Source organism: Panthera leo, chromosome A2 (genome assembly GCF_018350215.1).
Source record: "Panthera leo isolate Ple1 chromosome A2, P.leo_Ple1_pat1.1, whole genome shotgun sequence".
Taxonomy (NCBI): domain Eukaryota; kingdom Metazoa; phylum Chordata; class Mammalia; order Carnivora; family Felidae; genus Panthera; species Panthera leo.
In genome coordinates, this window is record NC_056680.1 from 51,488,143 (window position 1) to 51,500,161 (window position 12,019).

Sequence of the window (12,019 nt, forward strand, 5' to 3'; positions counted from 1 at the left end):
TGGGTTCTAACGCTGACACAGGACCTTCTCTAAGTCGTTTACTTTTTCTAAGCCTTTTCTGTGTCAACATAAAATGGGAACAGGACTGCTTACCTTGCAAATCTGTTAATTTGATAATTTCTTCTTTCATTGACAAATGTTTGTGAGGATTACGTGACACACAGTAGGGGCTCAAATGGTGTGAGACACTCTTCCACTGTCCATAGTGCTTTCTTATTTCAACCATAATATCCAATGAATGGAAATGCAAGGCACTGAATTCCTATGATGCTCTTTATAACACCACTCAGTTCGAGGGGGTCCCAATGACCACTGCAAGCACGTTAACTTGAGGCGTCCATGGCAAAGGTAGCAGGTAGGCAGGCTGCCACTACCACCTTGCCGGTGCCCTGGCCCTCCCTGACTTGGGAGCTTGCAAGAAGGCATCTGTGCCAAACCCTGTCCTGGGCTGAATGAGGCTGGTGCAGCTTGGGGCCTCCCTGGATGCCGCCTCTGTCTGACTTCAGAGCAAAGCGGCTTGAAGTTGCCCCACCAAACAAGTCTGAGCATCAGTCCTTCCCAGCCCCCCGCAGAGCAACGACACAACTCCTGCCACTCTCTAGGGAGTTTCCAGGAGACACAAGGCAAGGTAGCAGAGCTACCCTCCACATGCAGGCAGAGTCTGGACTTACAGTGTGAGCATTGTTGATCTTTTTCACTTCCCACTGGCCCTCTCCGGTGTATGTCAGCAGGGAGATGGCCCCATCCGAGCTCCCACAGGCGAGGATTAGGCCATAGTCATGGGGGGCCCAGCACACAGAGTTTACTGTGGGAAGGAGGGAGGCACAGTTAGTAGAATTTGCCAAGAGGAAGTTTCACTTTTGTCAATTAAGAAGATTTAAAAAACCCATCACCTACGACTATCATAACTTCATAAACTATAGTCTACCTTTACAAAAAGTAGGACGGGGTGGGATAGATAAAGGGGATTAAGGGTGTACTTATTGTGATTAGCACGGAGTAATGGATAGAAATACTGAATCATTATAATATACATCTGAAACCAATATAACACTACATTAATAAAAAAGTAATAGGAAAAAAAGTAGGACAATAATCTGAGAATAAAGGCCAGTACTTAAAATGAATAAACTTAAAAAAAAAAATGCACCGTGTTGTTTTTTTTTTTCCTTTCTTGATTTGCTTTAGACTGGCCTTAGGTCTTAGCGCCTTACCTCTGCTGCGGACAGACAGGAGAAAAACCAACCAAATCCAAGGGATAAACAAGGAGCACCATGAGGGGAAAGGCACCAGTGAGCTTCAGCCACGACCGGTGCAAGGCCCCGCCCACCCGCTCCTACCACACTCACGGTACCTGAGGAGTCGTGGCCTGTGTGCTCATGTGTCTTCTCCCAGGTGCCATTCTCCTCTTTCCAGATAATGACTTTCCGGTCATAGGAGCAGGATGCCAGGATGTTCCCATACATGGGGTGGGCCCAGGCCACTTGCCACACAGGACCCTCGTGACTGCAAGGGGAGAGGATCAGAGGCGGCTCACATGGGCCACAGGAACCTGCGGTGCTCTGCCAGCCACTACTTTGGACCCAACTGAATGCCTTCCTTGATAGGCAGATACAGTATCTTAGGACAGAGCCACCTAAGAATTTTATAAGGGAGAACTATAGGATGTCACCGCCAAAAGGGACCTTTGTTGGGACGTGAAAGAGGTCACAGAGGCTTTGAAAGCAAGTCAGGACTCTAAGTTAGCCTCTTTGTTCCTACACGGCAGAACCTCCCTCCCTCATCCCGCAGTGCAGCCGACAACACTTACACCTGCCATCATCAGGAGAAACCTCTCAGTCTATTCATTTGTGCACTGATCAATCTAGGGTTTGCACCCACAAATACTCAGGAAGTATTTACAGAGTGAACTGCTACTCATCCTTCCACAATGGCTAAGTCTTGAGTATCTGTTTCATATTTTTCACTCTTCTTCTAATTTGTTCAAGGGCATGTCTCTGCTCTTCTGATCTTATGCATTCACCTGGTAAGTACTATCTGAGCACACACGCAGTGCTAGACTCTACTAGGACCGTCTCTAAGGTGCAGGGAAGGGTGGGCACCAAGCACAAAGAAGCGGCACGGCAGAGGCGATGGCCCAGGCTCTTTCACACCCACTCGCCATTCACTAGCTGCTTGACTTTAGGCAAGGGCCATGCCCTTTCTACGGCTTAGTCTCCCAATGGAGATATGAGCAAGGCTTCTTTCATACCGTGCTCATGAGGGGAAATATTGGTGATAACTCACATATAAAGCTTGGAACAGTGCTGGGCACAAGAAAAGAAAAAACCACTCATGCCTGTTAGTTGGTACTGCTGTTCCTTGTTCACTCCTCTACCCCACTCAAAGTGTCCTCCTCCCTCTGGCTGGGACAATTCCCAGTCCCACAAAGGAGCTGCCAAGCAAACTCACAGAAGACTCAAATGTCCTACAACTAGCATAGTTTTAACTGAGGCAAAAAAAAAGAAAGGGTGTGTGGATTTTTTATTCCTGTAATATTGCACATCTTTTGAACCTAAGAAAAACAGGGCAGAAAGGACTGAGTAACAGCAGACGTGCCCGCTTCTGTTAGAGCTGGCAGCCAGGCACCTCTCTGTGCAGCCATGGGCTGCTGCTGGCCAGGGAAAGTAGCATGTGACCCCTTACTCAATTTTTGACACTCAGGAAGAGGGGAACTTCTAGGCCCATCTCCCCAGAAGGCTACTTAGTTATGCCTTTTTTTTTTTATATAGAAAACTTAAAAAAAATTTTTAATGTTCATTTGCTTATTTTTAAGAGAGAGAAAGAGCATGAGTGGGGGAGGAGCAGAGAGAGGGAGACACAGAATCCAAAGCAGGTTCCAGGCTCTAAGATGTCAGCACAGAGCCCGATGCGGGGCTTGAACTCACGAACTGTGAGATTATGACCTGAGGCAAAGTCGGACGCTTAACCAGCTGAGTCACCCAGGCGCTCCAAGTTATGCCTTCTTTAATTAACAAACGTGTAATGAGCCCCTATCTGTCAGGGGTTCTTAATTTCTTCTGTGCAGTCTGGTGAAGGAAATGGTTGCTCCCTTTTCAGAATAATGGATACAACAAGCTAGGATTATAAAGGAAATCTAATTATACTACAATACGGTTAGTGAAATGTTAAAGAACGATTTATAATACAGTGATACGTGTACTTCTCAGTTAGCACATTAATAAACTCTAGTGGCAAGTCTAATAGCCACTCTTAGTTCAGAGTAGTGATGAGTGTCAGTGCTACTGAGACAGCTACAACTGTAATGTGATATGAAACCATGTGTGTCTTCTACTGGTAATAAAGTTACAGGTGCTCTGACTTCTGTGGTTTCCAGCCTACCTCCAAGGTTGAAGGAAATGCTAAATATCTGAGTCACTGAAAATAAAGATGTGATTTTTTTCCCTCAGCCCCAGTTCACCAAGCCCTGAATTCTATACACAGAACACTGGAGATCCATGGAATCCAGGTCAAGAACTCCCATTTATTTGAAAGGCAATGGAATGAGGGAAAGCAGAAGTGTGGCCACAAAAACCAGCCAGGATCTCAAGAATCTCAATAGGGAGATGAAATATGGCCCTTTGTAGCAACGTGGATGGAACTGGAGAGTGTTATGCTAAGTGAAATAAGCCATACAGAGAAAGACAGATACCATATGGTTTCACTCTTATGTGGATCCTGAGAAACTTAACAGGAACCCATGGGGGAGGGGAAGGAAAAAAAAAAAAAAAAAAAAGAGGTTAGAGTGGGAGAGAGCCAAAGCATAAGAGACTTAAAAACTGAGAGCAAACTGAGGACTGATGGGGGGTGGGAGGGAGGGGAGAATGGGTGGTGGGTATTGAGGAGGGTACCTGTTGGGATGAGCACTGGGTGTTGTATGGAAACCAATTTGACAATAAATTTCATATTTAAAAAAAAAAAAAAAAGAATCTCAGTAGGGAGAGAATAAATCAAACATTTGTAAATATTACTGAATATCTGCCATGGGTAAATAGGCAAATTTATGGGATTTATATAATTACTAATGCATTTTTACATTAACATTATTCTTACATTTCTGCCTTTCAGGGCCACTTTAGATCAAGTTGGCTAAACAAAGGAAGGTCATTTCCCACTTTTAAAGGCAGCAGTAGCTATTGAAAGCACGTGGTGAGCAGGCCCTGCCTGGGAGGAGGCAGCATCAGCCCATTTTGAGGGTGAGCAGGTGAAGGCCTTGCCCAAGGTCTTCTAGTGAGTATCTGGGTGGCAAAGTTGGGATTTATTCCTGGATCCATCAGCCCGGGATGTCTGCTGAGGGCAGTCACTTGGCTGGGACCTGGGTGTTCTCTCTGCTAACTGCACCATGGGGCTCCTCTGATCTGTGTTCTTAGCTTTTCCTGCCATTCTTGAGAAGCCCAACCATTCTCTGAGACCTTGCCCAGGTGTGGCTGCACTCACCCCCTGAGGTCGGCGATGAGGATTTGTCCTCCATTTCGCACATCGAAGATTTTGACGGACCTGTCTGATGAGCAGGTTGCCAGGCGGGTGCCATAGTAGTCCATCTGGGCATCGTGCTGCAAAGGGAGGATAGCTCAGGAAGCCTGCAGGCTGGGCGGGTGGGGGTGGGGTAGTCACCAGGACAGTCTAGTTTGGACCAAAATTTACCTGAAATTAACCTCAAAGCAGCATCACTATCAGGCAACAAGCCAGCATCCCGACATTCCCATTTCTCTGACAGGCACTGTCTTTCTGAAGGGACAAGAAAAACCATACCTAGCTGCTTTGAGACCCTTTACAGACACGGGAAAGTCCTTTCCATCCTATTCTGTAGGGTGGGTATGGGAGACAAAACGCTGACTGGCTAGCCTCCCTCTTCTTCCTTCGTCAGGCCCCACCATGTTCTGAGGCTCTGTGGGCTACCGGGGAGGATACGTGGAGGTTCAGCTCAGCCCCAGAACCCAGGGCTAATGCTGATCCAAAGGAACAGCCTAAGACTGCCTGTAGTCCCCAGTGAGGTCCTCCAAAATGCACATTGGGCCTGGACACAAGGTTCTATTCAGACATTTGGGCTCCTTCCTCCAACCATGGCCTTGGATCCTTTGTGGACCTTTGTTCCTGGATTTTTACTAGACCTTTTTCCTAGTAGTAGGCCCAGTACCCCAGACTCTTCACCAATGCTTTAAATGTCACTAGTCCCACCGATGAACGGACCTTCTGGATGCTAACTGTCCATTCAGACCTAGGGCTGGTCCCTGCCCACAGCTCTTGTCTCCCTGGTTCCTCTGAGGTGCAAGGATGAGGCTTTGCCCCACTGAACATCCTGGTCCTTTCTGTTTGTTGCCTATTCCAAGGTACCTTCTTCAGTTGTCTCATTTTGGGGGTTTTAGGAACTATCAGCTATCATTCTTATGGTATTCAGGAGCAATTCCACTTTTTCAACAGAAGCATTCTGTCTGCTTCAACATTCTTTCCCCACCTCTCTCTCTACCTGAGGAAAACGTCCTGATTCTTCTTTGGAAGTCACCCCCTCAACTCTTCTAGGTCTTGGCTTCTTGGAAGGCAGGCAATGCAAGTATTAAGATAGATTTCTTGGACACTTCTCTTGCAGAGTGCCATCACACACTTCAACAGGAAGTAGGGCATAGTACCTACAGACTTAAATCCTATCTCTTTACCTTACCTGTTTTGCAACCTTGGAAAAATGACATAATCTCCTTAAACCTGTTTCCTTCTCTTTAAACGGGGCTAATGGTGGCATTTGCTTTAAGAGTTGTTATGAAGGGTAAATGAGATACTGAATGAAAGTATTTAGTATGAGTCTGACAGTAAGTGAACATGCAAACATTAGTCATTACTACTATGCCTCATCTGCTTCTCAAATCTAACCTACCCAAGCAGGTAGCATATCCATTATTTTCCCCATTTTACCTATGGGGAAATCAGTGCTGGCCCAGAAAAGTTAAGAAATTGGTGGGAGTCTCAGACTGCATTTTCTTACCCAAGGTACCATGCTGTCTCCAAGGAGGTGTGGTCTTACAGCTAGACCAACACATGACTGCATCCAAAAAAGATATACAACCACCGTGAGACCAGGCAACATCTCAGAAGCCCAAAAGCAATTGCTGGTGAGGTTGTGAGGGCAGGGAGGAAATGCTGTAAGCTTACTGAACAGGGTCTTGCTCAAAGGCTGGGCCTGGACTGCTTGGCCCTGCATGAAGGAGAGTCTGCATCTTTGCTGCTAGAGACTTTAATCTCTGGACCTTCTCCACTGCCCTGTCCTCTGATACCGAGCCCCGTGTTTGCCTCTCAGGAAACGCCCTGAGTTAATGAGTTCTGGTTCAAAGGGCTTTGCCCGGCCCACTGTCTGTGGTAGTCCTACCTTGGCTCTGCTTTGGGCTTTCGCGGTAAATGCTCTCTGCCTTTGTACTGAGTAACCTTCCTATTCTCTCTTCTTTCAGCCCTCTTTGCTATGGGGCTAAGAAGTAGCAGTAGGAGGAAGGCATGTGGGAAAACCATTGTTAGACCTTCGCACCTACGCAGCCTTCATCTCAGAGCAGGTTGCTCTGTTGCCTAAAGACTGAGGGCCTTGAGCTATAAACAATTCCCAGGTTCCTCCCACTATAGAGTGACCAGAATGTCAGAGTCCTGCCAATGTGGCAGCCACTTCTGGGAGAATAACCATATCCTGAGGTTACAGCCTCACTAAAGGGTGCAAAGCCACACTGGATTTATGGATGATCAACAGAAATGCTCCCCTGCACTGAAATGCACACCTGCACAGTGCGTGAGGGAAGGCTAAAGGAATACTTACAATCATGTCCTCATGGGAGGTGTCCACAGTGTTAATTACCGATACCTAAAACCAAAGATACAGTTGGTAAATCAACAGATGGCAGTTAGAATGCAAATTAAATCTATCAGTCATCTCTAAAGTTCTTGCCTGCATTTGTTCATTCATTCACTAAACATTTAGTTTCAGTATGTTCTTTTTGCCAAGAAATGGAGATATAATGAGTAAGGAGTATTTCTTGGGGCACCTGGGTGGCTCAGTTAAGCACCTTACTCTTGATTTCGGCTCAGGTCATGACCTACAGTAAGTTGGAGCCCCACGTCAGGCTCTGTGCTGCTGGTGTGCAACAGCTTAGGACTCTCTATGGGCACGTGCTCTCTCCCTCTCAAAATAAATAAGTATTTTAAAAAATGAAGAAAAGAAGTATTTCTTGCCCCAAGAATGTTGCACATAATTAACCCTGACATGCAAAGATAAGTACTTTAACGGTAGTTTACATGTACCGTAGCAGCCTGAGGGGCTGGTGGTGGTAGACATGAACTGGGGGTCAGATGATGAGAAATTTGCCAGGTGGCACAGGGGAAAAAAGGAAAGTCCAAGCAGAGGGACTAATATGAGCAAAAGTGGGGGGAATGGCAACCAGTCCTGGCTACGTTTGAGGGTAAAGAGGCACCCTGGGGGAGCTATGGCTGTTGTTCCCTTCCTGGATGACAGAGTTTCTGACGTTACAGGCAGTTTTTTACATAACAGAGTTAATACCTAAGATTTGGAGAGCCGATTCAAGTTTCTCCTGAAGCTGCTCCCTGGTCCACCACCTGTGACAGATCCTAGTCCCTCACTTACTGGGATCCAGGGTTGAGCAGCTTATAGGGCTGGAACACAGCGGCCATGGTCATCACCCTCCCATTCACTCTTTGAGGTCCAGCTCAAATTATGCCCCTGTTCTTGAAGATTCCAAGATTCCCCAACTTGCTGGACTCCTCTGAGTATCTTAAGCACTTAATGTCTACAACACTTCACATCGTTTCTTTCTTTTTTTTTAGTTTATTTATTTTTGAGAGAGAGAAAGCGAGAGAGAGCGCAAGCACACAAGCAGGTAAGGGGCAGAGAGAGAAAGGGAGAATCTGAAGCAGACTCCTGGCTCCGAGCTGTCAGCACAGAGCCTGATGCGGGGCTTGAATCCACAAACCTTGAGATCATGACCTGAGCTGAAATCGGACGCTTAACCAACTGAGTCACCCAGGTGCCCCCACTTTACACCCTTTTCTTCTCTTAACACAAGATGAACTCCCTGGACCAGGGTCTGTGTCGTCCACAGTTCTGAATCTTTTCAAATCACCCAAGCACAGTGCTTTGCAACCAAAAGGAACCCAGTGACTGCTTGCTCAATGAATAAATGAACAAAACCAGACAACTTTACTTTGCTCAACCACTATTTAAATTCTTGGGACAGAAAAGGACTGTAAGGGAGGTTTCAGTTTGGAACTGTATTTCTTTTTCCTTTCTTTCCTTCCTTCCTTCTTGAGAGAGAAAGAGAGCAAGCGAGCAAGCAGGGGAGGGCAGAGGAATAGAGACAGAGCATCCCAAGCAAGCTCCACGCCCAGTGTGCAGCCTGCCTTGAGGCTTGATCTCATGACCATGAGATCCTGAGAGGAAACCAAGAGTTGGATGCTTCACCAACGGAGCTGCCGAGGCACCCTGGAACTGGTACATCTTACCACCTCTCCCATTTCATTTTTTTCTGGTACAAGCCCTGAAGGTATAAAGTCTGATTTGACTTTTTGGAAAAGTGGAGACTGGAAAAGGACAGTTGCAGAGCAGTTCAAAAGGTAAATAACAAGTAAGCACCAGTTTTCTCATCAAATTCTAGGCTCCCTAATAAGCAGACCTCTAAGATCTGCAAAGGCAAGTATGGAAGATGAAGATTCTCTTACTCTTGCCAAGCCGTCTAGATTACAAAGTACTCTCTCAGATGCACCGGGAAGGACAAAGGGCAGGATTAATTGGAGCCATCTGATAACTAAGGAAATGAAGAAACCCAGAAGAGAGAGCATTAGCCAAAGTCAAAGAGCTAGTTAAAGGCGGAGCTGGAAAAACAGCCCCACCTGTTAATTCTCAGCGCACAAAGCTTTCCACCTGACCAGGCTGTCTATCTACAATATAAAGTAGTTGTTATACTGACTTCCCTAAATCAGCAGCTGAGGGCTAAGCAGAGTCAGGAACAAAGTTTACTGGTAGGTTTGCCCCAGGTCACCAAAGGGCCTCAGGAATAACTAGCATTTATTTTTAACCACCCTCACCCACCAGCCAGGATTGGTGGGAACCGCACTTCTGAAGAAGTGACTTTTTCTTTTTTTTTAAGGTCTTTTCTAAAAAAAGGTCCTTCTTCCTGAGCACCTCACGTTGTCTGGTCCTTGTTAAGTAGTAAGAGGCAGCCCTTAAAACAATTCAGTTCTTCCCAATCGGCTGAAGAGTTAAAATTTCATTTAGAGAGTGCTGAGTATCAGAACATGAGCGATTCTACTCAGCAGCTGAAGAATGAGGGGCCAAAAGAGATGATTAATGTCAAACCCTGCAGACCAAGAACTAAACCCAGTGTCCTGACTTCTGGTGTGTCCAAGCACACCCATTTTCCTGAGAGCACTGGTTTACTGTATTCCCCCTACTCTGTGCCAGTCTCCAGCGACATGATTTTATTCATTAGTTACCATTCAGTCATTCACTCAAAGAGTAAATGTGGAATGACTGTACGCTGGATGCCAGAGATTTAAAAAATCGAGCCCCTACCCTCAGTCATTTAAAAGCTCATCCTCACACCAGTTTCTTGAAGCGCCCATCGTACTTTCCGGCCCTACACCGAACAACTGTTCCGCATACATCTCTGCTGGGAGTGGTGGTAGGTGGTGGAAAGGACTGGTTAAGAGGGTTCGAATCTCAGCTCTGCCACTTACCAGTGGTGTAAGAGGCTTCACCTCTCCGAACCTCAAGCTTCCTCATGCGTAAAGTGTCGATAATAACAGCACCTATTTTGCAGGGCTGTTAGCAGGCGGAGATTATGGACAACGCTTGGAACTTACTAAGGGCTCAGGATACAGTAGCACCTACGGTGTTCTGGGTTTTGTTTTCATTTGTTGGGGGAAGAGAAAAAAAAAAAAAAGAAAAAAGAGCAAGAGACGCGGCAGCAACGCGGTCCGCATAGTTCCAAGAGGTTCTAAGGCCTCCCTCTGGCCTGCCCCTCCGAAAGGTTCCGAGGGGCAGGACCAGAGCCCCGCAAACCTCGAAGCGGTGAAGGGGAGCTGAATGGCCCCGGTCTGGGGCTTGAACCTCAGCAAGGTAGTGGAACCAGGGAGGGTCGCATCCCCGGACCCCACACTCACCATGCCTGCGACGGTGGGCAGCTCCCGGTCTCGGACGTGGCAGCTCCCGGCGGCGCCCCCGAACAGCTCACTTCCGGCGCCGGGCTGGCCGGCAGTCGGGCCGTGGCTCTAGAGCCTCCGGGTAGCAACGCGCTCCGCTCTTACGAAAGGTCCGTGCCTTTTCCGGGCCTTACCCCGCCCTCCCAAGGCCGCTCCCCTTCTGCGTGCGGAGCGCACGAGACCAAAGGGGTGGGGCTCTGGTTTCCAAGGCCCGGCTCATCCCGGGCCTTTTGGAATCCGCAACTGTAGCAGGTCTTCTCTTCCGAAGAGCCCTTGCCTTTTGCTGGGATCCGTACACGAAAGGAAGGATTCATAACTACAGCTTCACCTCCCTCCCTGCAGGTTCTGGGTCCAACCGGCCTTAGGATGAACATCGTAGGAGAGTAATTTTGGGGGTAGTGGGTAGACTGGTCCTAGTGCTTTCTTGTTAGTCCCTCCTCAGGACCCAAAGCTGGGACCGGAGGCAATGAAGGCCAGGGGATGCCAGTTACCAGAGGTTGAGCCCTCTCACCCTGCCCTCTCCAAGCCATGGGAGGAACCAACGCCTCCAAACTGCCCCTTCCCCACAGTCCTGGGATCCTGTGAATCTGGTCCATCAGGTGGATACCCCAGGCAGGGAGGGATCTCAGCTAGGCTCTTGCGGCTACAGCCCAGTACCTAAACCCCAGTATCCCCAACCCCTAGGTCCCGGGCTTCCTACAAGCACAATGAAAATGCAGTACTGCTGGACAGAGCCCGGGAGCTCCCCTCAGCCACACATGGTCAGGCAGCCCTGGACCTCTCATGGCGTTAATGAGTCCAGTGACCTAGGGTGGAGTCTAGGCTCCCCTTGTGTAAGTCACAATCCCTCAGTTTCTGTCTTGACACTAGATGGAAGAATTCTAGCTGGCGATGGTCACTGCTGGAGAGAAGATGTTAAGGCTCAAAGAGTGTGACAGACCTAGAGCATCAAGGAACTTTGGAGCAGGGGCCAAAGTTGTGTGGTGTTAAAGAGTTAAGTGCTGGGCCTCCAAGCAGTGGCTCATCCTTCTGCCCCCACCCCAGATTTCAAGATTATTTCCCTCTAATGGAGAAATATTGCAGGGATGTTGGCGGTGGAGCTAAGGGACAAAGGGGGCAGGGCGCTTGGGTCTCCTGTTCTTCAAGGGACAAGCCCTGGCCTTCAGTCTATAGCTGCACCACTGATTCTCTGGGTGCATCATTTCTCTCTGAGCCTTGTTTTTCTCGAGTGGAAAATGGGGACAATGACATTTTTGATATAATGCAAATAATATAGTTGTTATTAAAGGAATTCCCTGGTGTAGGCATTGAAGCTGGAGAGATTGTGGATTTGGGACAAGCAATGCAATTGTTTCTTATTCATTAAGGTATTTGCTGGTAGGACTGAAGCACACTGTAATATAGAAGTTTTGAGTGCCAATTCTGGCATCATGACCACTTGGATCACTTGTGTATCTTCTCCTTTCTCGGTGGGAGAAGCACTCTCTCTGAGGTGCTGTCTTCTCTTCTGTTAGGTGGAAATTATAATACCTACGCTGAAGGTTGATGTTGGGAGTAAATGGACCCTGGGATGTGAAACTGTTTGGAAGTTGAATGGGCTCATGGTGCTTGATCTGGAGATCAGTTCTCCCTGAGAAAGGCTGGCCTTTAGTGTGTGTGTGTGTGTTGGTGGGGGGAGGTGTGCATGTGCAACCCTCAACCTTTGGACCAACATTGAGACCATCTCTTGGTCTGGGCACATTCTTGTTTTCTGCTAATGCTTAGCGGAGGTTTGCACAGTTCAGATTCTTAGGGT

At 47.6% G+C, this 12,019-nt stretch overlaps 1 protein-coding gene across 2 annotated transcripts in view; it reads right to left on the bottom strand.

Moving 5' to 3' along the window:
- Positions 1-10,286, bottom strand: part of SEC13 (SEC13 homolog, nuclear pore and COPII coat complex component) — a 34,921-nt gene extending 24,635 nt beyond the window's left edge. Inside the window, exons 1-5 of one of the 2 annotated variants that reach the window (XM_042910792.1) lie at positions 10,186-10,286; positions 6,830-6,874; positions 4,477-4,592; positions 1,355-1,506; positions 672-805 (exon numbers count right to left, since the gene is read on the bottom strand). In XM_042910792.1, the coding sequence (XP_042766726.1) occupies positions 672-805; positions 1,355-1,506; positions 4,477-4,592; positions 6,830-6,874; positions 10,186-10,188 (450 nt within the window). In that variant the 5' untranslated portion in view covers positions 10,189-10,286. Of the gene's footprint in view, positions 1-671; positions 806-1,354; positions 1,507-4,476; positions 4,593-6,829; positions 6,875-9,759; positions 9,881-10,185 lie in introns of those variants that run through there. The other variant, XM_042910800.1, reaches the window with a different exon arrangement.
- Positions 10,287-12,019: the final 1,733 nt, after the last annotated feature.